Below are 27533 nucleotides of genomic sequence, written 5' to 3' on the forward strand. Positions count from 1 at the left end.
CTCAGCAGTCTTCAAGAGCACCACACGCTGTTTTTCACGGCGGTCACCACGTTGCACTCTAACCTCTTGAGCTTATTCCTTCCCCCTAATCTTTCACTAACCACCCCCCACAGCCCGCCTAACTACCATTCTCTGTACTTTCATGAGTTCAAGTTTTTATTCCTAAGGGTGGGATGGGGTTTTTTGGAGCTATAATAAATGGGACTGTTCATTGGTTTGTGTATAGAAATGCTACTGCTTTCTTCTTAAGATTTATTTATTTGAAAAGCAGAGCTACAAAGAGCCAGAGGAAGAGAGAGAGAGAGAGAGAGAGAGAGAGAGAGAGAGGTCTACCATCTGTTGGTTCACTCCCCAAATGGCTGCAACGGCCGGAGCTGACCTAATGTGAAGCCAGGAACCAGGAGCTTCTTCTGGGTCTCTCATGTAGGGGCAGGGGCCCAAGGACTTGGGCCATCTTCTACTGCCTTCCCAGGCCACAGCAGAGAGCTGGATGGGAAGTGGCGCAGCTGGGTCTTGAACCAGAGCCCATATGGGACGTCAGTGCTGCAGGCGGCAGCTTTACTCACAGCACTGGGCCCTGCTACTGCTTTTGGTATGTTGCTTTTAAATCCTGCAAATGTGCTGAATTTGTTTATTCATCCTAACAGGGGTTTCTTGTGACATATATACTTATTTAAACCATATGTTGGGGCTGGCGCTGTGGCATAGCTGATGAAACCGCCTCCTGCAGTGCCGGCATCCCATATGGGTGCTGGTTCGAGTCCCGGCTGCTCCACTTCCTATCCAGCTCTCTGCTGTGGCCTGGGAAAGCAGTAGAAGATGGTCCAAGCCCTTGGGCCCCTGCACCCACATGGGAGACCCGGAAGAAGCTCCTGGCTCCTTGCTTTTGATCAGTACAGCTCCGGCAGTCACAGCCAATTGGGGAGTGAACCAAAGGATAGAAGACCCCTCTCTTTCTGCCTCTCCTTCTGTCTCTGTGTAACTCTTTCAAATAAATAAATAAATCTTTAAAAAATAAAAATAAACCATATGCAATCCCCAGGTAAAGATAATAGCATACTCTGCCATATTTCTGCCTAATATAATACAATTGTCCAGAGTACAGCTGAAAATACGTTTCCTCTTTCCTAGAAATGCTCAAAGCACTTGGGCGAGGTTAATGCTTCTCCTTTGATATCCATTAACTTAATTACTGTGATGTAATGTTAAATATAATTAATAGATCTTTTGCTAAATGATAAAGGAATAAGAGAGAGGAAAACAAAAATATCTGATGAATATATCTAAGCATAATCATAAATAAGAAAGAAAATACGTAAACTTTTTTAGCTCATCCTCTTTTATTGGGCGTTAGTTCTCAGTTATGATATGAACGAATTCACCAGCAATGGCGCTCCCCGCAGAGGGGAGCTGGCCCGGAAGGTCACGGCCAGGAAGGCAGGGTCCACACGTCCACAAGTCCACCCTGGCTCTCTTCTGGGGTGCTGTGGGTCTGCTCCCGTCTGAGTTCTCTGTAAAGGCAGCTGTTGGAAAGTGTGCAAGCCGCCAGCACCATGTTCAGGCCAGTGACGGTCCCTGTCCTCACGCTGATGGACTTGTTGTAAGCCCAGAAGCAGCTTCTTTGAAAGGCTCCACAATGGCTTTCGGGGTGAAGTCCCACCTCCGTATCCGGCGGGGCGGCACCCCCCGGCTGATATCCGTAAGTTTCTTCTCCTTCAGTGGGATGACTGAAGCCTTCAAGTCCTGGAATCCCTCACTTACCACGTTCATAATCCTGATTTCTGCAGCTGGCCAGGTGGTCACAGCTGGGTTTTTTTGTTTGTTTGTTTTAAAGATTTTATTTATTTGAGAGGTAGAGTTACAGACAGAGAGAGGGAGAGATGTGAGAAAGGTCTTCCAGCCACTGGTTCACTCCGCAAATAGCCACAATGCCAGCGCTCAGCTGATCTGAAGCCAGGAGCCAGGAGCTTCTTCCTGGTCTCCCACGTGGGTGGAGAGGCCCAAGGACTTGGGCCATCTTCCACTGCTTTCCCAGGCCGCAGCAGCCGGGACTCGAACCAGTGCACATATGGGATGCCGGCACCACAGGCGGAGGCTTAACCCACTAGACCACAGCGCCGGCCCCACACAGCTGGGTTTATAACCCTCTTCTTCTACTACCCATTCCATATTCACTTCGCCCTCAGCAGGCACCTCGTCTTGCAATTTTCTTCCTCTGGTTTGGTGACCCCGATATTCATTCCTGAAGAGTAGAGGCCATGAAGAGTCCTGCTCATTGGTGATCTGTCACTCACCAATCACAGAACATGGTTAGATCAGGGGACACCATAAGGCAACTTCTGCATTCCAGAACCCTTCTTCCTTATCCTCATTGTGTAGCAGCAACCCAGTTCCCTTTGACAGCCAGAGGAATGGAATCTGTTGGGTCAGAGTCCACCGTGGCCAGTGACAGTCTCAGTTTCCAATTCAGTGGAATCCTTGGTCTGTGACTTCATGAACGCACTCCTGCTTTTGAAACTAAAACCTCTGGACCAACAGAGCCTGCGCTCAGAACAGGAAGCAACATATTTGCTAGTAGACCACGAGCTAATAACGAGTAGAATCCTTCCCTCTCTGCCTTGTGAGTCCTGGACCTACAAATATTGGCTATTAGAAAAGAGTACCACAGGGCTGGCACTGTGTTGCAGCGGGTTAAAGCCCTGGCCTGAGGCGCCAGCATTCTAAACGGACGCTGGTTCTAATCTTGGCTGCTCCTCTTCCTATCCAGCTCTCTGCTATGGCCTGGGAAAGCAGTAGAAGATGGCCCAAGTGCTTGGGCCCCTGCACCCACATGAGAGACCCAGAAGAAGCTCTTGGCTCCTGGCTTCGGATCTGCACAGCTCCGGCCGATGCAGCCATCTGGGGAGTGAACCAGCAGATGGAAGACCTCTCTCTGTCTCTACCTCTCTCTGTAACTCTGTCTTTCAAATAAATAAAATAAATCTTTAAAAAAAAAAAAGAGTACCGTAGAGGTGGGCATTCGGCACAGCAGCTAAGATGCCATCTGGGACCCCCACATCCCAGATTGGAGTGCTTGAGTTTAAGTCTTGGTTCCTCCACTTCTTCTTCTTCTTTTTCTTTTTTTTTTTTTTTTTTTTTTTTTTTTTTGACAGGCAGAGTGGACAGTGAGAGAGAGAGACAGAGAGAGAAAGGTCTTCCTTTGCCGTTGGTTCACCCTCCAATGGCCGCCGCTGCAGCCGGCGCACCGCGCTGATCCTGGCAGGAGCCAGGAGCCAGGTGCTTTTCCTGGTCTCCCATGGGGTGCAGGGCCCAAGCACCTGGGCCATCCTCCACTGCACTCCCTGGCCATAGCAGAGAGCTGGCCTGGAAGAGGGGCAACCGGGACAGAATCCGGCGCCCCAACCGGGACTAGAACCCGGTGTGCCGGCGCCGCAAGGTGGAGGATTAGCCTATTGAGCCACGGCGCCGGCTCTCTTCTTCTTCTTTTTAAAGATTTATTTTATCTTTATTCCCTATGATTAAGTAAAGGAACAATCATACTTTTCTGTTCAACTGTTGCCATATTTATTCTCTTAAAACCTTTAACCCTCTCTGCCTTTCTGGTTGACATAAGTGCATATAATCTATGTTAGCATTAACTTGATACTGAATATATATTAACTGATACCTATAAGTCAAATGTTTGGAAGATACAAGAATGAGGTGTGTTTTAGTGCTTTGTCGTTACTGTCATCAAGTAGCTTATATATAGAAAAGAAACTATTACTGCAATATGTTGTAAATTTGTCCATGATTGTAAAAGACAAACATGCACAAGTAGGAAGCAATTCTTACCCAAGTTCTCTCTCTCTCTCTCTCTCTCTCCCCCCATGTCTTATAAACATAAATAATGAATTCATATCATGCCATGCTTCATTGTTGATGAATTTTAAGTGTTCCCAAATTTGAACACTTGACCTGGGATCAGACCCACCTGCATTGCATCTTCTTCCCAAACACGAAATAAATGCACTTTGGTTACATTTCTGGGAATTCTTGTTGGATTTTGGGGTTTACATTTTCATCTACATTGCCTCTTTCATCCTGAGAGGTGAGTACATGGCTACAAGTGGCACAGATCCTTCCCACCAGCAGTCTACAGCCTACGGAACAGCAGTAGTTGTGATGGGATGGTACATGCTGTGTCTCTGAGTTCCATGTGGAGGTAAAATGCGTGACCTCAAATTTCCTGTGTCTGCCCACATGAGGCAAACCCTTGGTTCAGAAGTTTAGGAGCGTATTTCACAAATGCCATCTGTTGTGGTTGAGTGCATAAAAATGCAGTGTCTGAAGAAGGTGGCACAGTGTGCAGTTCACTGGACCGAGAGCCTGGGCTGCCACTGCTCTGGCCATGAGGCTCTTGCTGATCATTGCAATTCTGCTGTTCCGGAACCCCACAGGTAACCCAGAGTTTCCAAGGCTCTCACTCACATCCACAATGGGATGCAGGACTTCCAAGAGTCAGCGAATTTTTTTTAAGATTTATTGATTTATTTGAAAGACAGTTACAGAGAGGTAGAGGCAGAGAGAGAGAGAGAGAGAGAGAGAAATCTTCCCTCTACTGGTTCACTCCCTAAATGGCCACAATGACCAGAGCTGGGCCGATCTGAAGCCAGGAGCCAGGAGCTTCTTCTGGATCTCCCAAACGGATGCAGGGGCCCAAGAACTTGGGCTATTTTCTACTGCTTTCCCAGGCCATAACAGAAAACTGGAAGTGGAGCAGCCAGGACTTAAATCGGTGCCCATATAGGATGCTAGCACTGTAGGCAGCAGCTTTACCTGCTATGCCACAGTGCCGGCTCCTCCAGAGAATTTTATAATGCGAAATAGGGGGAGACAGAGCCTTTAGGGATGGCTGAAGTATATTCAGAATCATCAGACGTTCCCTCCTCCTGGGGCCTTCTGCCATGGCAGGGTCTTTTAAAAATCAGTACTCGAGAAGTCAGGCGCTATGGCACAGCAAGTTAAACTGCTGCTTGGGACAGCTGCATCCCATATTGGAGTGTACATTCAAGTCCTGGTTATCCCGCTTCCAGTCCAGCTTCCTGCTGATGAGCCTGGGAAAGCAGCAGCTGATAGCCCAAGTACTCGGGTTCCTGCCACCCACATGGGAGTCCCACTTGGAGTGCCGGGCTCCTGGCTTCAGCCTGGCCCTAGCCCCAACTTTTGCAGGCATTTGAGGAGTGAATCAGTGGATAGATCTCTCTCTCTTTCTCTCTCCCTCCCCTTCTCCCTTTCAAATAAGCAAATACATAAAACTTAAAAAAAAAAAGTACTCAAAGCACCAAAAAGAGGTTACGACTTCCTCTAGGAAACCCTCACCCTAGAAAGGAGTGAGCCGCACACCTGGGGATATCCTTATTTCTCTGGATACACATTTGACTTTGACTTCAGTCACATTTTCTTCCATTAAAATGTGTATTTTAGCCTATTATTCTGTAATGCATGAATAGTGGAAGAAGCATAAACTTTGGACTTGGGTGTTTTCAGCATGGGACACATGACGGAAACTCTCTAAGTCTCTAAGTTTCTTCATCTGTGGAAGTAACGTCTGGCTCTCAGAAGGGTCATTAAATGACAGAACATAGGAGAAGTGGCTAGCGTGGTGCCCGGCACATACCAACAACTTAAAAACTAGAGCTTCCTTGCCTTTTTGAAACCAGATCTCTGATATTTATCCCTTAGGACAGGAATGTAGTTATCCATTGATAGCACCCTGAATTTCTAAGTCCCAAAGGAGTTCTAGAGCCTGGGGGCTGAGGGATCGTCTTTGTTCTCCATCTTTATCTCCTGGGGTCTAGTGCACGGGGAACACAAACTCAGAAGCCAACCTTTGAGCACCTCAATTCTTAGGCAGCTGAAAGGACTCCGGATCACTGAGGGAGAAGCGTATATTCAGGTGAGGGAAAGTCTGGAACTGAATCTTGGAGAACTCTTGCCTCAGGAGAATGGGAAGTCACAGAGGGATGAAACACCTCAGGAACTGGAAGGACTCCAGGAAGCACAGAGAGCTGTGCCCGGTGCCGAGAATAAGTGGGGGAAGATTACTGAGGGGGAAACATACGTGACTAGATAGCAAGAAAAGTCATTCCCTTTTAATGATTTCTTTTTCCTTATTTGAAAGAGGGGAGAGGGAGTTATCTTCCATCTGCTGATGCACTCCCCAAATGCCCGCAACAGCTAGCACTGGTCTAGACTGAAGCTGAAAACCCGGACTCGATCTGGGTCTCCCACATGGGTGACAGGGATCCAAGTACTAGAGACATCACCTGATGCCCCCCAGGGAGCACATTACGCTGCCCAGGGAAGTGGGACTGGAACTCAAACCAGGAACTCGGAGATGGGGTGTGGGCGTCCCCAGCAACGTCTTTTTTTTTTTTTTTTTTTTTTTGACAGGCAGAGTGGACAGTGAGAGAGAGAGACAGAGAGAAAGGTCTTCATCATTTTGCCATTGGTTCACCCTCCAATGGCCACCGCAGCTGGCGCGCTGCGGCCGGCGCACCACGATGATCCGATGGCAGGAGCCAGGTACTTATCCTGGTCTCCCATGGGGTGCAGGGCCCAAGGACTTGGGCCATCCTCCACTGCACTCCCTGGCCACAGCAGAGAGCTGGCCTGGAAGAGGAGCAACCGGGAAAGAATCCGGTGCCCCGACCAGGACTAGAACCCCGTGTGCCGGTGCCGCAAGGCGAAGGATTAGCCTAGTGAGCCGTGGCGCCAGCCCCCAGCAACGTCTTAACCATCATGCCAAACGCCCACTCCGAGAAGGTCATTCTTGATTAGGGTAAAATAGGTAGGAACCCAAGGACGTGGTTTGACTCAACTTTAAAAGCACAGTGAGCGTTTGTTGTTGTCGGGGCATCAGAGGTGAGACAGTGGTAAGGAAATTGTGCCCTGGCAGCATTTAGGAAGGAGGCGGAGTTGCTGGGCTTCCAGGTGGAGTGACGGGATCCTAGAGTGAGGGATTCACTCGTTCGTGCTCCCAAACAAGATCCAGTGTTCTTGCCTAAGATCCTGGAAGACTTACGATGTGAGTAATTCCATTAAACGCTGGAGAATTCTCTTTGCAATAACAGAAACACGCACCCTGTGGGTACCTTACGGCTTCAGTCCCTCCAAGCCTCCTCCGCTGCCTGCCTGCCTCCCCCACGGCCAGAGCCAGCATCCCTCTCAAGTGCCAATTTCCCGTTTTGTCTCCTCCTGGGCACAGTAACCGAGCAACTGAAGAGATGCTGGGACGACTACGTGCAGGGCCACTGCCGCAAGATCTGCAAGGCGACCGAGATCCGCGAGATACTCTGTGCAAACGGGAGATACTGCTGCCTCAGCATCAAGGATGTGAAAGCGCGCAAGGTGATCACAAGGGCCCCGCGGCCGAAGCCAAGAACGCAGGCCTACACTTTTCCTCAGGACCAATTCCCAACGCTGGAAAACTACGCGATTTCCAATGCACATTCTGCATAAATCAAGTCCAACTTTCTGTTTGTTTATTCTCAACCTATTCCAGTAAACTAAGGTGACGAGATCCTCATCTTCTCCTTTCTGGTTTCTTGATCCTCAGAATGACCCTCAAGCAGATTCCAATAAAGCTCCTTGCTATAGTTTTCTGACTTCTCTGTTTGTTAATCAGAGATTGAGCGCTCAGTGTGTGGCAGGTAATGAGGTGAGAGGATATAACTATTGCACTGCAAAGAAAAAAAACTGCATCATTGAAGAGTAGAATAAGAAATTGGGGCCAGTGCTGTGGCACAGTGGGTTAAAGCCCTGGTCTGAAGTGCCAGCATCCCATATGGGCATCGGTTCTAGTCCCAGCTGCTCCTCTTCCCATCCAGCTCTCTGCTATGACCTGGGAAAGCAGTAGAAGATGGCCCACATCCTTGGGCCCCTGCACCCACATGGGAGACCAGAAAGAAACTCCTGGCTCCTGGCTTCGGATCAGTGCAGCTCCAGCTATTGTGGCCATCTGGGGAGTGAACCAGCGATGGAGGACCTCTCTCTCTTTCTCTACCTTTCTCTGTAACACTGTCTTTCAAATAAATAAAATAAATCTTTAAAAAAAAAAGAAAGAAAGAAACTCAAGGAAGATGGATGGAATTCATGGGAGGGCAAAGTGGAGTAAATTCATGAGTGAGTTTACAATAAAAGTGGTGTCTCGGAAAATATGTCCGAGTTCAATAGATGACACTTAGCTGGGAAGGCAACGCCAGTGAACAGAATGGCATCAACAAATGCAGGAGACTCCCCATCCACACAAAGTGGAATCCTATGGAGGTGATGTCCTGGCCTCCCGGGAACAAGCAGGAGGCTGGGAAGACAGGGATGAGGAGGGGTCCGCTGTTACGGAGCCCACCCGATCGAGTAGAGCAGACACAAACGTGAAGCCAAAGCTTCCTTGTTATGATTTCTAAGCACTTGTGATGAACTATATCAATACTCTGTCATGTATTGCCAATGAAAAACCACATTTTTCTCTTTTATTTTATGGTAGTGTCTCATATTTTGTTTCTATAGACTTTATGTATGGAAATATGACTATGTTCAATTATGGCAAAAATAAAGCAAAAAATAGAAACAGGGGCTGGTGTTGTGGTGCAGCCGGTTAAGCCACCACCTGCAATGCCAGCATCCCACATGGGCACCCTGCAAGGCCTGGCTGCTCCACTTCCAACCCCGCTCCCTGCTAATGTGTCCAGGAAAGCAGCAGCAGGTGGCCCGAGTTTGTGGGCCACTGCACCCATGTGGGACACCAGGATGGAGTTCCAGGTTCCTGGCCTCAGCCGGGCCCAGCCCTGGCCGTTGTGACCATTTTGGGAGTGAATCAGCACATGAAAGGTCTCTCTCTATAATTCTGACTTTCAAATAAATAAACGCATCAGAAAGAAAGAAAGAAAGAAAGAAAGAAAGAAAGAAAGAAAGAAAGAAAGAGAGAGAGAGAGAGAAAGAAAGAAAGAGGAAGGAAGGAAGGAAGGAAGGAAGGAAGGAAGGAAGGAAGGAAGGAAGGAAGGAAGGAAGAAAGAGGAAGGAAGGAAGGAAGGAAAGAAGGAAGGAAGGAAGGAAGGAAGGAAGGAAGGAAGGAAGGAAGGAAAAAATTCATTTTTTTCTAAAAGAGGGGAAATACTTGAAATACTGTGGCATTTTTCTTGCGCAGAAAATGGAGGGTCTAACTTCCACTTCTGCCAAAGTGTTCACTTAATCTCACTTGCAAAGTGAACCAGTGGATGAAAGGTGTGTGTGTTTCTGCCTTTCAAATAAAATAATTAAATAAATTTGAGATTTTTTTTATAATGAGCGAATACATCAATAAATAAATCCAAGGCTACACATGGGACTTTATTATGTGGGGAATGGAGTTCCCGGAGGGAAGTAGACACAGCTCCCCCGGCGGAGTGGGCGGCACTCGGCGTCAGGTGCGGCGCCCAGCGTCAGGTGCGGCCGGCTCAGGGCTGCGCCGTCGTGAGGAGCGTGGTGGTGGGGAGCGCGATGTAGTCCTGGACTTCCGCGGACTTGTCGGCGGTCTGTGCAGGCGGCTTCTGGGCCTCCAGGTACTTCCTGTTTTCTCCTTCATTAACACAACACAGTTTCCCACTTAGACATCCCATCTCAGAAATCTCGCCTAGCTTGCACCTCTTCCTGCAGAAGCCTGACACGTTATTAAAGCATTTTTTGGGCCACGCCCGATCTGTGCATGAGAAACAACAGTGAACCCAGGTCAGTTTCTGAGCGAGAACGGGAAGGTAAGAGATGCCGGTGTCGCCTGCGCGCCCCGGGTGAACTTTATGCTGATAAAGAGAAAGCCTTGAGCCCCCCGCTTGAAAATCATCCCCCACGGCGGACATTCAGAACCCCAATCCAAGGCCCAGTTGGCTGCGAGGACATTAGCACGCAAGTCACAAGCGTGCCTGGATCTCTTCGGTCCCTGGAGAGGCGACGCTCTCCTCTCTGCTCTGTCAGCGACCCCTGCGCCCAGCCTGGGTCCCAGGTCCCGGGGAAGCCCCCCCAGCACGGTCCCGGACTTAGACTGCGGAGGGCGCGTTGGAGCCCACAGGGTGACCCAGCCTTTCGCCCTCACTGTCGTGGCAGCTGCCGCCTCCCTCAGCCCACGGGGACCGCCGTGAAGCGGTCCCTTCCCGTCACCCCCTCTCTTACACAAGCCGCACCTCCGCCGCCTCTCAGGCTCCCCTCTCCTCCAGGGGAATGCGGTATTCACTAACTCCCTGGGCTGTGCCTGGGAAAGCAGGGGAAGATGGCACAAGTGCTTGGGCCCCTGCACTCACATGGGAGGCCTGGAAGAAGCTCCTGGCTCCTGGCTTCGGATTGGCTCAGCTCTGGCCTTTGTGGCCATTTGAGGAGTAAACCACTGGATGGAAGACCTCTCTCTCTCTGTCTCTCCCTCTGTAACTCTGCCTCTCAAATAAATAAATAAATCTTTAAAAAAAAAATCCCATTCACAATAGCCACAAAGCAATCAGATAATAAAAAGAAAGTGCGTTTGAATGGAGAGAGGGATGGGCAGGCTCTTGGGTGAAAAATGTGTCAATCATGAAGCCAATTCCAGACGATGGGCTCGTTGCTGCCTTTGGAAGGAACCCGGACGCCTCGGCCTGACCTCCCCCGCCCGCCCGGGTTTCTCCTCTCAGGCACAGACGCTCAGGGCCCCAGGTGCACGGGTGGTTTAGATGACGTGGGCTGGATCGCAGCAGCCTGTCTGCACTCCATGAGCTCTGGCATTTCCTGTGGTCCTATGGTACATTGGCCAGTTTACCTTGGGGTACCTCAAACAGCAGAACCATGAAAACGAGAAACAGCTTCATGTTTACAGACTCCCCGAGGAAGAGGCAGCAGGGGGTCTGTCCACTGAGCCGGAGCACACCGCGTCTTTTAAGATGATCCGGAATCCTGAGTGCTACCAGCATTTAAGCTCTCATTTTAACCCACATGGACAGACAGGAAATCCAAGTCTACTCCCACCTCCACTCCCAAGTACGGAGTTCATGGTCACACAATGTTCCATCACATCAGACCCACTCCCCCAGCTCGTGTTGTGACCCCATGGACAGCAGAGTCTATGAGTTCTTCACCTGGGCTGCCAGTCTGTGGGGATCAGGATTTGTGGTCATACGCTCTGCTTTGCATAGAACAATCCAGATTTATTTCCTTTGTTCTAATGTCCATTCAGCCGGCGCCACTCACACTCACGAAAGTAACCCAGTTTGGAGCCTGAGTCAAGGTAGACACATACATTTTTTAATGCATGAAACCTCCAGTCATTCTAGGAGTAAGACTATTTTTGAGTTTGCCTGGATAAATTGATACTATTGCAAAGCTTCCCAGAAAGTCTTACCCATGATTCTACAGTTGATGCCTTTCAAAAGGTAAAAGCTCCAAGCACAGCGTCCAGCCCATGGTAAACACCCTGTTCTCTCTGAGGGCATTTAAAGAACCATTTATCATGCTGCCAAACTGGCGGTTGATGTCCACTGTCCGGCTAGCTGTTTCTGCAGCCTGCTTCTTTTCACATTCAAGACCCTCTTCACGGGGCTGGCACCATGGCACAGCAGGTAAAGCCGCCACCTGCAGTGCCAGCATCCATACGTGACCCAGCTGCTCCACTTCTGATCCAGCTCTCTGCTATGGCCTGAGAAAGCAGTGGAAGATGGCCCAAGTCCTTGGGTCCCTGCACCCACGTGGGAGACCCGGAAGAAGCTCCTGGCTCCTGGCTTCAGATCGGCCCAGCTCTGAATTAACCCAGCTCCAGCTGTTGCAGCCATTTGGGGAGTGAACCAGGGGATGGAAGACCTCTCTCTCTTCTCTCCCTCTCTCTGTCTGAAACTCTGCCTCTCAAGTAAATAAACAAATATTAAAAAAAAAAAAAAAAAGGAGGAAGCATTCCCAAGTGCTGCTGGTGCGTCAAGATGAGAAAGAGTAACTGACCAGTGACTCCACCAGCATCCCGGCTGATTCAGCTCCGTGACCTCTTAGATGCGGCTGCTAGATAACAAATGCGTGTTTCATTCCTTACTTACTTTAGTCCCCACAAGAAAACTGTGACTCAGAACTCAGTGTCTGTGTCTCCCATTGGAAAACTACAACGAAGAGAGTATAGCCCATGCCCCATGTCACACAGCCAGTGAGGGATGAGCTGGATCAACTCAGGTCTTCGTGGACCTAAAAGCAAAGGCCTTGGCCTCTCTGTTAAGCTGCCTCATTGGGGAATCTTGGGAGACTGAAGACCAAATATTCAATAAGCTGTTGCTCTATTCACAAAACGTGTTGGTCATGCGCTTGGCTGGACGTCAGCACCTGGTTCACTCCTCTTCCCCTTTCCTGGAGGGCAGCCTACATGAAGAGAATTTACATTTCTGACATTCTACAGATGATGTTATCGCAGTCTGTAAGTCATAGTGCTTGCCTACTTTCCTGTATTCGTAAATCTTTTTGTCTGTTCAGCTCTGTCAACTCTGTAACGTCAGAAAACCTGCATGCCATCTTGGTTAGCACAAGGAGCACACAGTCTGCTCGTGTCCAGTACTGCAATGCTGCTTAGACCCGGCCAGTTAAAAAAAAGTCCCCACCGACCTCCCACTGCGAGCCAGCCATCGGAGCACAAATTGCTTTTAATCCCTTACTTATAAATGGACTTCCAGTGTGTGCTCCATTCTAAGCAATATTCTTCGAATTCTACTTAAGATGTTATCTTTCCTAACTGCTGAACAGGCTGCCTCTGGGCAAGAAATGCGGTTACTAATCCCATCTTATAAAGCCTGGGCGAGCGGAGGCAAGATTCTCCCATGGTTCTTTGTTTAAGTGAATTAACATTTTGTGCTGGAAAAAAAAAAGACACACAGGAAGCAAAAAGAAGAAAATAAAAGCATTCATGATTTCACTTCTTTCTGTGCACATTTTGATTTTTAGCCTTCTAAAAATGCTGCCCCAAAATTTATTTTTGTCAGCTGTGTAAAAGATAAAATGAAGCAAAGTGGATAAAGAAAATGTGACACACACACATATATATATATATGCATATATATATGACGGAATACTATTCAACCATAAAAAGAAATTAAATCCTGTCACTTGCAACAAAATGAATGGAAAAGAGAACATCATGTTAAATGGAATAAGTCAGACACAGAAAGACAAATAGCATATGTTCTCCCTCATATGTAGGAGCTAAAAACCAATCTGTTTACTGGTTATTCTAGTCATAATGTGATTACTAGAGACTTGGGGAAGGGTAGGAAGGATGGTAAAGGAAGTTTGGATTAAAAAAAATGGCGTCAATATTGTAACTTTGCAAGTAAAGCAGCCACCTGTGACGCCAGCATCCCGTTTGGGTGATGGTTCAAGACCTGGCTGCTCCACCTCTAATCCAGCTCCCTGCTAATGTGCCTGAGAAAGTGGTGGAAGGTGGTCCAAGTGCTTGGGCCCCTGCACCCATGTGGGAGACCCAGAAGAAGTTCCTGGCTCCTGGCTTTGGCCTGCCCTGTCCCAGCCATTGTGGCCATTTGGGGACTGAATCAGCAGATGGAAGATACTCCTCTCACCTCTCTCTCTCTCTCTCTCTCTCTCCCTCATTCTATGTAACTGACTTTCAAATAAATAAATGAATCTTTTAAAAAAAAGTTGAGGAACCTGGGTGTGGTTCAATGTTTGTGACAAATATATCATACTAATATGAGATGTTGATATTAGGGGAACTGGTTGTGGCTTGTTAATTGTGACAAATATATAATACTGATATGAGCGGTTAAGGAGCAGAGACCTTAGGTGTGAGACAGACAGGAACTCTGTACTACTTCACAGTTTTTGTTTTGTAAATCTAATACTATTCAAATAAAAAAGTTTATTTGAAAAAAAAATAAGTAAAATTGGTTTGCCTTTCATCTACTCAGTTTAAAATAAAGGCTTCTGGGCTCTCGTTGTGGCATAGCAGGTAAAGCTGCCACCTGCAGTGCCGGCATCCCATATGGGTGCTGGTTTGAGTCCCAGCAGCTCCACTTCCCATCTAGCTCTCTGCTGTGGCTTGAAAAAGCAGTAGAAGATGGCCCAAGTCCTTGGGCCCCTGCACCCATGTGGGAGACCTGGAAGAAGCTCCTGGCTCCTGGCCACTTGGGAAATGAACCAGCGGATGGAAGACCTCTCTCTCTCTCTCTCTCTCTCTTGCTCTTTCTGCCTCTGCCTATCTGTAACTCTGCCTTTCAAATAAATAAATCTCAAAAGAATTTTTTGTAAAGGCTCCTAGTTGAACATGCTTTGAACAAACACTCAGACACACACACACACAGACACACACAGTCTATATTCATCTCTCCAATTTAAGAGAGACCTGATGACAAAACAGTCATACACCAATGCAGAGGAACCCATGTCAGCTACCTCTAGTAGTCTGCTTTCCTACCTAAATACACGTAAACAGAGAGTTTCAGGAAAATAAACAACTTTAAAAAGAACTTAAATGCACAGAAGGCATAAATTACCTAAAAGGAAATGAAATTAATACCTGGAACAGAATTTTTTGAAAAATTGTAAGAGTGAGTTACAGGCTTGATTTTATAAAATGGTTAACACCTTCATAACAAAATGCATGCATAGAAGATACAAGCCAGCATGAGATTAAAACACAATCAGAGGGGCCGGCGCTGTGGCACAGCGGGCTAAGCCGCCGCCTGCAATGCCAGCATCTGGTTCATATCCCGGCTGCTCCTCTTCTGATTCAGCTCTCTGCTATGACCTGGGAAAGCAGCAGAAGATAGCCCAAGTCCTTGGGCCCCTGCACCTGCATGGGAGACTCAGCTGAAGCTCCTGGCTTCCTGGCTTCGGATCAGCACAGCTCCAGCCATTGTGGCCACTTAGGGAGTGAATCAGAAGATGGAAGACCTCTCTCTCTCTGTCTCTGCCTCTCTGTAACTCTGCCTTTCAAATAAATAAATATTTAAAAAAAATACAATCAGAGTATAAAACATCTTATATGCATTTTATACCATAAAAGGATTGGTATTTAGACTATATAGAGAATATCTATAATTCAGTAAGAAAGTGACAAATGACCCAGTAGGAAATAGGAAAACAAAATTTATAGTAGCAAAACAGGTAAACACCTTCTTTAGTAGGTTGATAGAAATTCAGAAACATGATACTCCCTTCAAGATAATGCCTCTAAAGGAGAATTCTCAGTGTACTTTTTAAAAAAGATTTATTTATTTGAAAGAGAGTTACAGAGAGAGGCAGAGGCACATAGAGAGAAAGACAGAGAGAGAGAGAGGTCTTCCATCTGCTGGTTCACTCCCCAGATGGCTGCAATGGCTGGAACTCTGCTGATCTGAAGCCAGGAGCCCGGAGCTTCTCCAGGTCTCCCACATGGGTGCAGGGGCCCAAGGATGTGGACCATCTTCCACTGCTTCCCCAGGCCAGAACAGAGAGTGAGCTGGGAAGTGGAGCAGCTGGGTCTCGAACCGGCACTGCAGATGGCTGCTTTACCCACTACATTACAGCGCCAGCCCCGGGACCGTGTTTTACATATTACAAAATTCGCATTTGGATCCCTATTTTTGTATTTGGACAGCAATTATAAAGCACTACATAAATGCATAAAAGTGGCTTAGGTGAGAATAATAGTTCATAAATTTTCTTTGCTTAAACACTGAAGATGTGAGTTAGCTTTAAGTGTGCCATTTGACTATTGCTCTCCTTTCTACCCAAAGCCTTTAAAAGATTAAAATATTTGAAATAAACAATGCCATGGTTTTGTCTGCCTGCTCCTATGTGTTTCAGATCATTGCCTAAAATCAAAATGAATCTCAAGTTTTATGTGCTTGTTATCCCTTGATGGGATGCCCTGGTGGGTAGATTAAAATACACTGGGGGTAGCCAGTGGCACGAAGGAGAGGCGCAGTGGGCTTGCTCTTTCCTTCCCGTCTTACGTGGCCCAGGACTTCCTGCCCCTCGAGGATCAGACGCAGGGAACGTGCGGCGTGGTGTTCAGGGATGCTGTTCTCAAAGCTAATCCGCGGCCGCTGCAGCCGGCGCGAGAGGCACCCGAGCCTGTGCAGGCTGCACTTCAGTGCTCCTGGCCTAAGGCTATGCAGAGCCCAATAAAGGCTGCGGCGCAGAGCCACCAGCCCAGACCTCGGCGGCCGCCTGGCACCCAGTCATGAAGCTCATTCTCCCTATCTTTGCCAGTCTCATGCTGCAGTACCAAGTGAACACAGGTAATGTGGACTCCTGCAGTGCGGAGGGCTTGTTGCAAGGAAGCAGAACCGTGGCTGCCCACGTGAGGGGAACGCAGAGACGCTGACAGAGGAGACGCTCAGAGAGGGTGGACGAGCTCACCCCTTGTACAAGTCACATGCCATCCCTGGTGCACCCCCGTTAGCCCCCACCCTCAGGCTGTGTCCATGGAGATCCCCAGGAAGCCACAGGGAAACAGAGTTTTTTGTGCACTCAGACTATCCGACATACAATGCTAGCTTCCCGCCTCGAGTGTATCAGAAGCCTCAGACTCAGTGCAGGACTCTCATTTGAGCTCTTTTCCTTTTTTTGCTTAGTTTTGTTTTTGTTTTTAAGGTTATTTACCTATTTATTTAAGAGGTAGAGTTATAGACAGAGAGACAGAGACAGAGAGAGCGGTCTTCCATCTGCTGGTTCACTCCCCAATTGGCCGCAACGGCCAGAGCTGCACCCATCCGAAGCAGGAGCCAGGAGCTTCTTCTGGGTCTCCCATGCAGGTGCAGGGGCTCAAGGGCTTGGGCCATCCGCTACTGCTTTCCCAGGCCATAGCAGAGAGCTGGATTGGAAGAAGAGCAGCCGGGACTTGAACCGGTGCCCATATGGGATGCCGGCGCTGCAGGCAGAGGCTTAGCCTAGGATGCCACAGCACCACCCCGAGCTCTATTTCTAATTTAAGCTCTCCCTTGAAACCAACATCCCTATTGGTTTGTGCCTCAGGGTAGGAAAGAGGAAATCCTTGCCCTTGTGCTTCAAAAAGTCTCCCCTTAGGATCCAGAGAATATGCCTGGGTTATCCACCCCAGCTTTCCTGGGTTTTCAGTCTTATCCCTTCTCTCAGCCTTTGCCTCCCTTGAAATCTCCAAACTACCATAAAGGCACCTGGGAATGCATGCAGGCAAAATGCTGAGCCGGAAGAGTGGCCGCTATTTTTGGAAAAGAAGGGAGAAGCACTGAGACTGCTTTCAGGCCACAGGCACGAGCCAGGACTTGGAGGAATTAGCAAGGGGTCAGGGAGAAGAGAGTAAAAGGGTCAGAGATGCTTGTGATGTTGTCATCGGGGCCCTGGGAGAAGGGCGCTGCCGCAAGCAGGCACGCCATTGGTGTCGGTATTAACACTGCACTTCAAGCTCCCCGTGAGCGGGACGAGGCTAATAAATCAGCTGCTCCCAATACCAGCATTTTTCTCTTTTGTACTTAGAAACAACACAGGAATGCAAGTGATTGTGCTTTAACAATTATTCAATGCCACATAAGCCTCTTGGAATTTATGAAAAATTGGCTGAATTGTTAATGTGGAGGAGGGAAAAGAGTTTGCTAGATCCAGGGGAAAAAGTGACACACTGGGCAGGAACAATCAGCAGGTAGATGGAGACGACGCCCTGGGCTGGGCTGAGAACTAGGGCTGCGGGAAACGCACTACAGTGTCTTGCCAGAGGGGAGGTTAGGGCACAGTAAGGAGTGGGACCTGGCGGGGACGTGGTGTGCAGAGCAGCTTCAAAGAGACAGAACATCATGCCCCAGGAGTCACAGGGCCGGGACAAACCAGGAGGGAGCGCGCAGGGGCCACTGAGCTTGGCAAGAGGACAGCAGTTCTGAAAACCTTACTGATTCTCTTCTCTTTAAAAAAAAAAAAAAAAAAAAGATTTATTTATTTATTTGAAAGGTAGAAAGAAATGGCTGCAATGGCCGGAGCGTCTTCCAGGTCTCCCACGTGGGTGCAGGGGCCAAAGGCCTTGGGCCATCTTCTCCTGCTTTCCCAGGCCATAGCAGAGAGCTGGATCGGAAGTGGAGCAGCCGGGACTCGAACCGGCGCCCATATGGAATGCTGACACTGCAGGCGGCAGCTTTATCTGCCATGCCACAGCCCCAGCCCCCCTGATGCTCTTCTGAATTCCTTCCTGGGGTAGTTTTTCTGACAGACTTTACCCGCAATGGAATTTCCTAAAATCAGCAGGGTGAGACGCTCCGTGCAGGTCTAAGTGCGACACTGGAGGTCCTAAAAGCAAATCTCTGGCACTCCTAGTCTTTCACCCATGTGTCCTCAGATTTTTGAAGTTAATTGAAGAAGCCAGACGAAGGCAGGGGTTTGTCTGGGATCACAGAGGTGTACAAGGACGCTCGTGGGCTGCCCAGGTGCGGTCACCAACGTCCCCAGACCCTGCACCCTACTCGTGAGAGTTCAGTAGTTTCCCACTTCTGGTATTCTCCTCCCTCCAGCGGTTCCACTGTCACATCTGGTTATCTGTGGTGCAATGGTTTTCTCTTTTCTTTGTGCAGAGTTTCTTGTCTTGAAAAAATGCTCAATGGGCTTTGGGAGATGCAGAAACCAGTGCGCTGCAGACGAAAAAGAGGTACAGAAATGCAAGAAGAAAAAGTGTTGTCTTGACCCCAAAGTGGTCCAGTTTATAAAAAGCTACCTGAAAAATCAAATACCCCACGTCCTTGGCGACGACGTCCCAGAAATGCTGAAAATTGACAGAGATTTTGCCAAGATAAAAACACGATACGTTTTTCCTCTTCCCACAAGAAATAACAGCCTCCCTTCTGCCGGTACCAAATCTGTCATCACCCCAAAGGCCACCCCCATGAATCCAGAACCTGTCACGTCTGCTGCTGTTTCTAGCAAGAGTGACACCAAAGGCCGCGTAGCATCTGCCACTGCCTCCCCACCCCCAGCACCGCCACCACCGTGAACACGGCCGAGGCCGCCACGGACACAGCTGGACCTGGAGGAAGCAGATGAGCACAGATGCGGGCCCCTCCCTCACAACGCCGAGTCCCCCTCGATTTTCACTGTCTGTAAAATGAGACATGCTTCTTCTGTCATCAGCGATTCAATAAATACTGCTTAAGCACCTACAGTTTATGGAATGTTGTTCTCACGAGAGCCTCACGGAGGAGAGAGAGCGCTAAGAGGGCCAGAAGTTCCCAGTTAGGGGGCTCAGCGGAGGGCAAGCACCAGCAGTGGTGCCGGTGGCGTTGAGTTTGGCCTAGGCATGAGCATCTGCGGTGCTCACCCGGCATCCCTTGCCTGAGGCAGCAGGCAGGAAAGCATCAGGAGATGGGTCTTCCTTTCTTGTAGCCTATGGGAGAGAGACCTATGTGGAAAATAGGGCCGGCGCCGCGGCTCACTAGGCTAATCCTCCGCCTTGCGGCGCCGGCACACCGGGTTCTAGTCCCAGTCGGGGTGCCGGATTCTGTCCTGGTTGCCCCTCTTCCAGGCCAGCTCCCTGCTGTGGCCAGGGAGTGCAGTGGAGGATGGCCCAGGTCCTTGGGCCCTGCACCCCATGGGAGACCAGGAGAAGCACTTGGCTCCTGCCATCGGATCAGCACGGTGCCCCGGCTGCGGCGGCCATTGGAGGGTGAACCAACGGCAAAGGAAGACCTTTCTCTCTGTCTCTCTCTCACTGTCCACTCTGCCTGTCAAAAAAAAAAAAAAAAAAAAAAAGAATGTGGCAAAACCAAAAAATAATTTTAATAATATATTTTATGCAACATATACAAACCATTATCCCATCAGCATGTAACCAATGCCAAAATTATTGATGAGATATTTTACCTTTAGGATACAGCGTTTACGTGTCATGTGTGCATTATACTTCCAGAACACTTCAGTTCCTGCTGACCACAGTCCACGGGCTCAGCACGCACATACGGCTTGAGGATGTCGTGTGATACTGGACAGCCCAGGGCAAGTGAGTTTTGGGGACACCGTAGCTGTAGACCTGTCGGGCAGAAGGGCTGATACTAATCCAGAAAAGACAGCCTTCCTGCTGAAAGGTGTGGCATAGAATTTACGAGTACAGAAATCCAGGTCTGGTTTCCGGAAATAGTATCCTGATTCTGTCCTTTTCAACTGTGTGGCTTTGAATGAGCCATTTATCCAGTTTACTCATTCATAAAATGGAGGCATAAACATCATATTTTATCCCAGAATTCATCAATCTCAGATCATTCTTCCTTTGTAGCTTAAAATACAATGGCATGCCAGGTTTTTGCACAATGTTACTGAGGTATAATTTATTGATAGACAGAGCTGCACATTTCATGTGTTCAACCGGGTGAGTGGGAGCCTACACAACCACCTATAAGGCCATCACCACAATCCAGTTAATGGAGTCATCACCTCCCAAAAGTTCACTTGCTTTTGTTTTCTGTTTTGGGGGAGGGGGGGTTGTTTGTTTTTAGTGTTTACCTGAGATCTACCCTCTTAACAAATGTTGAATTACACGAGAGCATATTATTAACTACAGGCCACTCTGTAGAGCAGGTCACAAAAACTTACTCATCTGGTGTAACTGAAATTTCACACCCATTTCCCCTGGTAACCAAGACTGTATTCCGTATATCGATGCATTTCACTGCTGGAAACACCCCCTGGAAGCAGACATGCTGTGACTGGGCCTTTACACTGGATCTCACACCCACCAGCTTCATCCATGCTGTCACAAGCGACAGAATCTCCGTTTTTACAGTCACTAGCTTTCCACTGTGTATAAACATAGGCTATCCATTTGTTATGTCTTCTGTCAACAAGCAGTTTGCACCCACACCCTGGCTAAGTGACTATGCTGTGAAGGACATGGGTGACACCGTGCCTGCATCTCCGTTGGGTATATACCACGAGTGGGATTGCTGGATCATAGCCTAGCTCCGTTTCTGTTTTTTCGGTCTTACAGAATGGCTGTACTAATTATGGCCCCGCCCACAGGATGCAAGAATTCCCTTTCCTCCACATTTTTGCTGTTGCTTTCTTTTTTATGATTTATTTATTTATTTATTTGAAAGGCAGAGTTGTGCTCGCTTCAGCAGCACATATACTAAAAGGCAGAGTTACAGAGAAGCAGAGAGAGAAAGAGAGAGAGAGAGACAGGTCTTCTATCTGCTGGTTCACTTCCCAAATGGCCGCAATAGCCAGAGCTGGGCCAATCCGAAGCCAGGAGCCAGGAGCTTCTTCCAGGTCTCCCACGTGAATGCAGGGGCCCAAGGACTTGGGCCATCTTCTACTGCTTTTCCAGGCCATAGCAGAGAGCTGGATCAGAAGAGGAGCAGCTGGGACTAGAACCAGCACCCATGTGGGATGCCAGCGCTGCAGGCGGCGGCTTTGCCCACTACACCGCAGTGCTGGCCCCTTGGATTTTAATGATAGCTGTTCTAACGGAGGTGAAGTGACATTGTGGTTCTAGTTTGCGTTTCCCTGGTGGTGGTGGTTCTGAGCATCTCTTCACATTCCTATTGGCCATTTGCGTGTCTTCTTTTAAGAAATCTCTCTTTGGGTCCTTTGCCCATTTTTTAATTGGAATATTTGACTTTTTTACTATTGAGTTGGACTAGTTCTTTATAGATTTTGGATACAAACTTACGCAAATGTTTCCTCCCATTCTGTGGGTCGCCTGCTGCTCCACCGACTGCCTCCTTTCCTATTCAGATGTAATCCCATTTGCTTACTTTTGCTTTTGATGTCATTTCCAAAATAATTCCTCAGGCCAATGTCGTGGGGTTCTTCCCCTTCATTTTCTTCTAGCGATTTCATAATTTTAAGTCTCATAGTCAGTGATCCATCTGAGCTATGTTCTTGGCACCTTTGTCAAGGGACAAATGACTGCAGAGCCGGGTGTCGCTCCCCCTCTTCATGGAGGAACGACACTAAACCCTGCCTAGGCTTCATATCCGAGTCACGGCACCATTATGTCGCTCCCCGTCTTCGTGGAGGAATGACACAGGACCCTGCGTTGTTCTTTCGTCTGCTCGGCCCTCCCCGGGTTTGCTGCTGGTTCTTCCCGGGTTGGCTGCCGTCCCTTCCACCTCCGTGGAAGGGCGGTTCCCCCTGGCCACTTTCCCCACTTCCGCAGGGGAGCGGCACACCGCTGGCCGGCTCCCTCGGGGGCTGCACAGGTGTTCCCCTTAGATGTTCCCCTTAGATGTTCCTGGTGCGTGCCGTCTCTCTCCTCCTTCATAGTCCTCCTCCGCCAATCCCAACTCGGCTGCCCACACGCCGAGCACGCTGCTCTCCTCCAATCAGGAGCAGGATCAGCTCCCGGAGGTCATCACTCAAGTTGGCAAGAGGCAGCTGCGTAGAAGCTGTTTTCTTCTCTCCCAGCGCCATATTGTGGGAGAGCAGATGCATAGAATAAGTCTTAATTCCAGTAACTCAGTCCAGTCCGGGTTGCTCCCCACACCGGGCACTTTGCACAGCAGTTGGGGTGCCATTCGGGACACCCACGTTCCATGCTGTAGTAACGGGGTTCAAGTCCCAGCTCCCCTCTCTGCTCCAGCTTCCTGTTAATGCACAACCCGGAGGGAGAAGGTGGTGGTTCAAGAACTAGAGTCCCTGCCACTCGCCTGTGTGAGAGACCTGGACTGGGTTCCAGTGTCCCCGCGCTGGCCTGACCCAGCCCCACCTGGTGTGGGTATTTCAGCAGTGAGCCAGCAGACAGAATCCCCCAGCCTCTTCAAAAAATAAAAATTAGCTACTTAATAATTTCTAAAATTGGCCATATACGCGTGGACTTATTCCTGGGCTCTCCAGTCGGCCCCATTGGTCTAGGTCTGTTTTTATGCAGGGATGTGTTTTCAGACTAGGGCATTCTGTGAGCGTTCACTCAGTTCAGACCGTCGCTCCAATCTACTGGCCCTAAGAGTAGAGGTTTCTAATTGCTCGGCCCTGGCTCGCTGCCTACCTTTTGATCTCATTTGAAGTCCAGTAAAAGTTGGAGCTCCGGGTAAGCGACACAGGGAGAGCCGTCCTGTCCGCCTCACTGCGCTCCCCCAGGCGTGTTCCCAGCCTCCGGGCGTGAAGTTCTTGCCTCCGGCCTTTACCTCTCGCTTCTTCCTGGTTTCAGTGACCTCAAGTAACCAGGAATCTCCTATAGTGGAGTGAGAATGCTAGAAGGGAAGAGAGAGAAATAAAAGCATCTCTCTCTCTCTCTCTCTCTCTCTCTCTCACACACACACACACACACACAGTATTTTTGTGTGTGATTGTTAACTTCAGATTATTTCAATCAGTATTTCTTTCTTTCTTTCTTTCTTTCTTTATTTGATAGAGTTAGACAGTGAGAGAGAAAGAGAGACAGAGAGAAAGGTCTTCTTTCCGTTGGTTCACCCCCCAAATGGCCATTAAGGCTGGAGCTACTCCGATCCAAAGCCAGGAGCCAGGTGCTTCCTCCTGGTCTCCCGTGCAGGTGCAGGTGCCCAAGGACTTGGGCCATCCTCCACTGCTTTCCTGGGCCACAGCAGAGAGCTGGACTGGAAGAGGAGCAACTGGGACTAGACCCCGGCGCCCATATGGGATGCCGGTGCCACAGGCGGAGGATTAACCAAGTGAGCCACGGCACTGTTCCCCTCAAATAAATAAATATTAAGGGGGGGGGGGCCGGTGCCACGGCTCACTAGGCTAATCCTCCGCCTGTGGCACCGGCACCCTGGGTTCTAGTCCCAGTTGGGGCACTGGATTCTGTCCCACATGGTAGACCAGGAGGAAGCACCTGGCTCCTGGCTTCAGATCGGCACAGCACACCAGCTGTAGCAGCCATTTTGGGGGTGCACCAACGAAAGGAAGACCTTTCTCTCTGTCTCTCTCACTGTCCAACTCTGCCTGTCAAGAGAGAGAGAAGTGTCAAGACAGAGTCATCAGCGTGTAGCTGGCATTTAAAGCCATGGTACCTGAAGCCCACTGGCTATCAGATCAAAGTGTAGGCATCAGAAATGAAGACAGGCGGAGGATTAACCTACTGTGCCATGGTGCCGGCCCACACACACATCCTTTTTTAAAGGAAGCAAAATGTTTAAATCTTGGAGGAGGAAGCAAGATAGAGGGGACAGGTGTTAGAGTGGCAAAATTGTTTAAGTTGCCACCTGCAACCTGCAGCGCCGGCATGCCATACAGGTGCTGGTTCAAGTCCCAGCTGCTCCACTTCCGATCCAGCTCCCAGAAGCAGCAGAGGATGCCCAGTGCTTGGGTCCCTGCACCCACATGGGAGACCTGGATGAAGATCCTGGTTCGAGACTTCAGCCTGACCCAGCGCCAGCCATTGCGGCCATCTGAGGAGTGAACCAATAAGTTCTCTCTCTCTCTCTCTCTCTCTCTCTCTCTCTCTCTCTCTCCCCCTCTCTCTCTCTGTTACTGCCTTTCAAAATAATTAAACCTTAAGGGGGAAAAAAAAGGCAAGAAATGGAAGACTATACACTCTGTTTGCAGAATAAAATACCGAAGGCAAGAGTAAAATAACATGTTAGAAGTTCGGGTGAGAGTGACCTTGGGGGAGGGGGAAGAAAGGCTTGTAAGGGGTCACCAGGGGGCTCCTGGATATCAGGAGGAGTCCTTGCTGATCAAGGGTCCACCTGCTCCTCCACATTCCACCCACTTCTAGGTTGTGTTCTACGTAGGTAAAGATAAAGAACGCTGCACCAATACTTAAACAAACTTAAACAAACAAACAAAAGAATGCTAATGTCAGTAATGGACACAAGGGCCAGTAAAAACCCTGCCATGCTTTGGTCTAAGTTAGTGATGTGTTTACTTCTAAAGTGCTTTCTTTACCTCTATCCATTGAGAATGCCCGGAAACATTGATCAGTCTAGCGGCAAGGATTCCCCTGTCACCCTCACTGTGACCTCTAAATGTAACTTCCCAAAATCTCACTGAGGAACTAACTTGCCGGGGCCGGCACTGTGGTATGGCAGGGAAAGCTGCCGCCTGCAATGCCGGCATCCCAGAGGGGCATCAGTTCGAGTCCAGGCTGCTGCACTTCTGATCCCAGTGCCCTGCTAATGGCCCGTGGGAGACCCGGAAGAAGCTACTGGCTTTGACCTGGCCCAACCCTGGCTATTGCAGCCATCTGGAGAATGGACCAGTGAATGGAAGATCTTTCTCTCTCTGTTCCCCCCTCTCTGTAACTATGACTTTCAAATAAATAAATAAACCTTTATAAAGAAGAAGAAGGAGGAAGAGGAGGAGGAGAAGTTGCTGATTCTGAGCACGAAGCAAATACACAAACAGACCTGGATTATTTAATCACACTGTAAAAAAGCACCTGTCCAAGACTACTGGGCTCATGTCAAAAGAAGCAGTAAACGTGAAGAGGATTTCTTTTGACAAAGACAGAAACGTAGCCTCAGTGAGAAGAAAGAGGTGTAGGTGTTCGGCCTAGCAGCTAAGACACCAATGAAAAGACTCCCAGCCTGGGGCCAGCGCTGTGGCAGAGCAGGTAAAGCAAATGCCTGCAGTGCTGGCATCCCACATGGGCGCTGGTTCGGGTCCTGGCTGCCAGAAAACAGTCTCAAAGACGGGTGCTGCAAGCCGACACCCTCTTGGTCCTGCCGCTCCACCCCCCCATTGGCTTAGAACACAGGTGCTCAGTCACTCAAGGCAGGTTGCTGTCTAGCAGATATGCCGATCTGCTCTGACTGCTGCAGGTGACAGAGAAGTCTCCCTGTGGTTGGCTGTCCAGGGCCTGGCATCAGGCGGCACCCATAAAGGCAGCAGATCCAGGCACATGATACCCGGGACCCAGACGCCACCAGGCTGCCAATGGCTCCCCAGGCCACACTGTCAGCCATGAAGCTCCCGCTCCTGGTCTTTGTGGCCCTTGGACTTCTGGCCCAGGTGGACCCAGGTAAACCGGATGGGGAGGGCAAAGCTGGGGGCCGGGAACACTGGCGGATGGGGCAGCTGTTGTGACCGCTAGGCCAGGTTGGCAGGACGTAGGGCTCACCCCGTGGAATTCCAGTCTCAGTCAGGGGCCTTCCAACATCCACCAATGGCCTCAATACCCCCCACCCAGCCGCCACCTCAAACAACCTTGACCAAAAACGTGCTCCCTGTTCTAAAACGAGAGTCAGCTTCAACCTGATGCACGACATGTTTCCTTCACTGTGTGAGAACCCCTTAATCTGCGCTCTGGAGACACTGAGGGGTCTCTCTCCCCATCATTTGCATCCTTGGAGATGGTGAGCATGGAGGGAAGAGATCTGGGGTCCTGTCCCCATGTCCAACCCGGGGCCACCACAGAGGACTAGGGGAGCAGACCTCTTGGAGGGCAGCTCCGCACAGGGTGGGAACAGGGTGCTCAGCTCGCGCTCTGGGAGACAAGGGCACGCCGAGCCAGGGCGGGAGACGCAGGAGGGCAGTGGCTGCGAAGGCCCCGGAAGGAAGAGTGTGCTTGGAGGAGCCGCAAACACCAAAGGCAGACACAGAGCCCAGGCCATGGCCTTGGGCATCGCAACCTTCGCTTTCCCTTTCACGCTGTCGGAGAGGGACTTGACCTCACATCTACAGCTCCAGGTGGCCTGCAGGCAAGGCAGGGAGGCCAGGGAAGAGGAGGCTGTGGGGCAAGAACAGCCACGACTCCCCCTTGCAGGTGCTCAGTCTCCCTGACAGGGCAGACCCGGCTCCCCGCTCCCGGCTTCCTCGCACATCCCCTTCTGGTGGATTCACAGACACCAGCATTCTGCTGGCGGGAAGAAAGAGCTGCTCAGTGCCCAGGGGCCGTGGGGGCAGGGGGAGATCCGTCTCCTCCTCCCTGTCTCAGCCCCCGCCGCCCCCGGCCCCGCCCCGCGGCGGTAAGCCGACCCCGCCCCCCGCGGTAAGCCGACCTCTGAGGACAGAAAGGCAAATTCTGCCATGTGGCCCCGACCCCTGGGCCCCGCCTCTGCTGCTTCCAAGCTTGACTTCTCTGCCTTTTCCTCCCCCACGTAGCCAGCAGAGGAGGGACGAGATGCGGGCAGAGCTTCCCAGAACACGGCAGGCCGCACTCCGGCCGGCAGGAGCTGGGGCTGTGCCTGTGTGACCAGCGCCGGCAGTGCTGTGCCGCCAGGGAACTTCCGGCAGCGCCTCTCCTGCTACCACCACAGTTCCCTGACTCCAAGTCCTTGTGAAGAACCTCGCCCCACAAAAAAAAGCCACAGCAAGAAGCAGCAGGCAACAGCACCTCCATCACACGGCTGTCACCTGCACCGACATGACCACCGAGCCCCAAACGCCCTCTCCATCGCTCTCCCCCACCTCTTCACCATCCTGTAACCGCCACCACCACGCCACTCATTCCCAGGTGTCTGTCGCTTTGGGTCCCCCAAAGAGCAGATGCCTAGGCAGAATTGGACCTGGAGTGCTCTGCAGTGTTTCTGCAGAACATCTGGGATGGCCAATCGGGGAAGCAGCAAAAGGCAGGGCGGGCTTCCGGGGGCAAGGGTGGCCCAGGTGCTACAAGGGAGAGGCGGACAGGAGGAGGATCGGAGAGGGGGAACCCGAGCCAGCTGAGCTACGCG

General features: G+C 50.0%; 3 protein-coding genes across 3 annotated transcripts; 2 read left to right on the top strand and 1 right to left on the bottom strand.

The window, feature by feature from the left end:
* The first annotated feature begins 4390 nt into the window (after window positions 1-4390).
* On the top strand, window positions 4391-7671 carry DEFB127 (defensin beta 127). The gene is made up of 2 exons (XM_070051565.2): window positions 4391-4439; window positions 7250-7671. The coding sequence occupies exons 1-2, from the start codon at window positions 4391-4393 to the stop codon at window positions 7501-7503; spliced, it is 303 nt and encodes a 100-aa protein (XP_069907666.2). The 3' UTR covers window positions 7504-7671.
* Window positions 7672-9329: 1658 nt separating this feature from the next.
* DEFB128 (defensin beta 128) lies at window positions 9330-11019 on the bottom strand. The gene is made up of 2 exons (XM_089309038.1): window positions 10802-11019; window positions 9330-9718 (listed from the first exon to the last, which is right to left on the bottom strand). The coding sequence occupies exons 1-2, from the start codon at window positions 10950-10952 to the stop codon at window positions 9477-9479; spliced, it is 393 nt and encodes a 130-aa protein (XP_089165164.1). The 5' UTR covers window positions 10953-11019; the 3' UTR covers window positions 9330-9476.
* A 5071-nt stretch (window positions 11020-16090) lies between these two features.
* DEFB129 (defensin beta 129) lies at window positions 16091-19120 on the top strand. Its single transcript, XM_008256170.4, has 2 exons — window positions 16091-16247; window positions 18543-19120. The coding sequence occupies exons 1-2, from the start codon at window positions 16190-16192 to the stop codon at window positions 18956-18958; spliced, it is 474 nt and encodes a 157-aa protein (XP_008254392.2). The 5' UTR covers window positions 16091-16189; the 3' UTR covers window positions 18959-19120.
* The last annotated feature ends 8413 nt before the right edge of the window (window positions 19121-27533 follow it).

This window comes from Oryctolagus cuniculus, chromosome 11, assembly GCF_051225735.1.
Source record: "Oryctolagus cuniculus isolate XC-2025 breed Fujian yellow rabbit chromosome 11, ASM5122573v1, whole genome shotgun sequence".
NCBI lineage: Eukaryota > Metazoa > Chordata > Mammalia > Lagomorpha > Leporidae > Oryctolagus > Oryctolagus cuniculus.